We start from the raw sequence: 3,621 nt of genomic DNA, 5'->3' as shown, positions 1-3,621 counted from the left end.
ACATCAAAGGATTATTTGTTTGTTCTACACAAAAGAGAGAGTTGTTTTTCAGTGGATTCTGAAGAATTCGAGCCTGAAGCTTTGGTAGATTCTGAAGTGGCTCATCATCAAGACAATTTCGAGGTGAAGACAGGGTTGGAAGAGGCACATAGGGATTGGTTCAATTCGGGCGTGGATTCGCTAGGTAATTGAGAATATACCTGTGTAATTCCTTTATGTCTTTTTAGTGGATTGTTTTGTGGCTTTTGCCCGTGATTTTTTATCACAATTGGAGGTGTCCAATTGTGATTTTTTCACGTAAAATCGTTGTGTCGATTTGTCTTGATTGTTTGATTGGGATTGTTATATACTGCTTAAAATTGATACATAATCACAAATCAACATCTAGGGGATTTCTAGATTTTTCAAAATTCAGACCGAATAACTCTACATAATTTAGCAGGCACCTCATTCTTCCAAACTCTTCGATCGATCAAACGAACCGCCATACGAGCCAGTCCATAAGCAGCCTTGTTTCCACCTCGCAACACATGCGAACAGCAAAAACTTGTGAAGCATCTGCTGGTACTAACAGCACCTTGGAGAATATGCCCAAAAGATGATAACATAAGTCCATCACCTTGGAATGCTTTAATAATGGACAATAATGAGTCCCCCTCTAAATGTATATGACTCAGACCCAGTTCTGCACCAAACACGACTGCACTCGCCACCACCAAAGCTTCAACACAATCTGCGTCAACCCAATGTGGAAGTCTTTCTAGCAGGGCTGCAATAACCTTACCGTGTGCCTCACGAACTATCACATCCACCCCAATGGCCTCTAGTGCACCCAACGCTGTTGCATCGAAATTAATCTTGAACACACCCACTGGCGGTGGCCTCCATCTCTCCGGATTAGCAGAGACCCCCATGCCTTAAACTTGGGCTCTTACTTGACAGAATTCTTGAACATAATTACACACTTTCTGAACAATCTCCGTCGTCACCCGATTAACATTATTGAATATAGCTTGGTTTCAGGCAGTCCATAAATCCCAACATAGTGCAAAGAATAGCCCCAAACCTGTCTTATCAACTTGTTTCTCGACCTCAACCGCCCAATGATAAAATTACCCCACCCCAATGTCCGTAACCAATGGCAAGGGACTGAAAGCCCATACTTGCTGTGCCACCTCACAATCCTTAATACAGTGCACCAACGTCTCCACAGCTTCATCACAACAGTCACACCCAAGTTCAATAGGTACTCGTCGATGCCATAACCGATCCCGGGTTGGGATAATATTCAAACATGCCCTCCATGCAAAGGCCTTGATTTTGTTCGGGATTCGTAAATGCCAAACCCCTTTCCAAAACCGCTGTTTTGCTTCCCCCCTATTTGATGATTCCGAATATGTCCCAATCCTTGATAGATTCATTTGGAGGTGATAAGCCGACCGAACCGAGAGGCTCCCATCTCAAGTGTAATGCCAAATCAACTTATCTGAAGGCAGGTAAGGGCTAATAGGAATTTTTCGAATCACTTCCACATCAATATCTGGCAAGTGGGTCTGTAACTTTGCCAAATCCTAACACGTACGGTCCAAATCCAACAAGAAGCTCACCCTGGTATCAGCCTGAAGAGTAGGAGGAGAAATTGGAAGAAAAGAATAACCTCGAGGCACCCTAGTATCTATAATTGAAAATACTCCGCCGCTTGAATGAGGGTTTGCACCCCAACTCTGCCTCCATAAATGTCGAGGTCAGATAGTACTTGGCCCACGTCAACCGAGCAAACAATGAGTTGTGGAAATTAAGAAGCCGCTATCCCTATTTGGAGATTTTAAATTCTCTTAATTAAGGCAAAAGAAGAATCAGGTTTTACCCTTTGCACTTCTACACAGTCTCTTGTTTCAAAAGTTAGATTTTCAAAAACAATTCCACAACTTAGGCACTATTGCCTTGGCACACCCGCAACTCACCCAAAACCTCCTGAATTTTAGCTAAAACTTGTGTTTTAGTCAAATGATATAAATTATATATTTTTTGCACAATCAATTTGAATTATTGGTATAATGTGTCCAAAAATCAATGACTTTACTTTTATTTTTTTTTAAATAATTGGACGTCTAACTAATTTTAGGATTTTAAAGTTAATGATTAGGCGAATCTCTAATAACCTCTTGGGTGACTTTTTACCGCTCTACCAACTCGTTAAAATTCAATCACTTTAGTTTATAATAATCAGAATTTATCTTTGATTGTCTTTCATCTTTATATCAATTAGTGGTGTTATATATATTAATTAGTATACTAATTAGTGTATCAATATATGTTATAATATTATTATTTCAAAATTTTGGACCCCATCCATTATACAAATTATAAAGATTCAAAATCTCTAAGATTATCCCGCATCATTCGTTAGTACACTAATTGGCATACCAATTGATGTGTATAGTTTTATTCTTTCTATTTTCCTTCATTTTCTAATTGTTTGATTAATTAAAATGAAAATTAATTTTATGTCTTATGATAATTGATAAATAATTTATGAAAAATAATTTCATGGTCTACAGATAAAGATAAAAATTAAATAATTAATTTAAAAAAATTAATTTCATGACTTATAGATAAATATTTGAATTTTAAAATTCCACCTCATAAATAAACAAACAAAAATTTATAAAAATTAATTTCGTAGTCTACAAATAAAGATAAACATTAAATAATTGATTTAAAAAATTAAAATAATAAAATTTAGATAAAGAATGATTTATTAATTTATATCTATCAAAAACATATATCTAAATCTTTATTTTAATTTACTCGCATATTTTTTTCTCCTTCCATCACATATTATCTTTTTTTACTTTGAATTTTTCATCTTATGAAATGTTCTTATCTATAACTTATTATCTCCTTTTAAATTCTTAACATTCTCCTTATAATTTTTATTATTTGTTATTATCTATCAAATGATAAGGATAAAACATTTTTTTTATTGGTTCTGAAGGAACGAGACGAATATTAATAATAAGATGATGAAGACTGCATAGGAGGAGATAGCACAAAAATCTCATCAAATTAATTTTCATTGCTATATTTATCCAAGGTAATAATTTGATGTTCTTTATTTTAATTGTTGAAAATAGTTTGCATTAGATCATTGCTATGTGTTTTTTTTTTTTTCTTTTTTTATAAGGTTCTCATTCGTTATAGTATTTCTTTAATCCCATCTCTCAATTCAATTGGCCTCTATTTGTTATAGTATTTCATCTCTCAATGCAATTAGCTGCTCTTTGTATTTCTTATTAAATTTGTTTTCTTGGTACTTATTTTATTAAAGGATCAAGACGAGTAACGCTTTCATATAATATATGAAATTAATAAAGAGAATATAAAGATGGCAAGGAGGTACACATATTTGTTGATCTCTCTCTATTATATTATTAGTTGATTTGCAAGATTATATTATCAATTTAGACCCATATGATTTAATTCAATATCTATAATATGACTTTAGTTGCATTCGACTATTTTTTCATTGAGTAGCCTATATAATAATTTTTTGTTGGTATATAATGATTAAAGCTATCATTTATTATATTTCTTCAAGTATAATTCAAATAGTTTGTC

General features: G+C 33.6%; 1 protein-coding gene across 1 annotated transcript; it reads right to left on the bottom strand.

Moving 5' to 3' along the window:
* Positions 1 to 404: 404 nt before the first annotated feature.
* On the bottom strand, positions 405 to 914 carry LOC145793772 (uncharacterized). The gene has a single exon (XM_082876643.1). It carries the CDS (start codon positions 912 to 914, stop codon positions 405 to 407), a length of 510 nt encoding a protein of 169 aa, XP_082732769.1.
* Positions 915 to 3,621: the final 2,707 nt, after the last annotated feature.

The sequence above is a fragment of the Camellia sinensis genome, chromosome 6 (genome assembly GCF_055761805.1).
Source record: "Camellia sinensis isolate YWXY chromosome 6, ASM5576180v1, whole genome shotgun sequence".
Lineage (NCBI taxonomy): Eukaryota > Viridiplantae > Streptophyta > Magnoliopsida > Ericales > Theaceae > Camellia > Camellia sinensis.
Note: the sequence above shows the minus strand (reverse complement) of the source record. Positions and strands in the feature narration are given on the sequence as shown.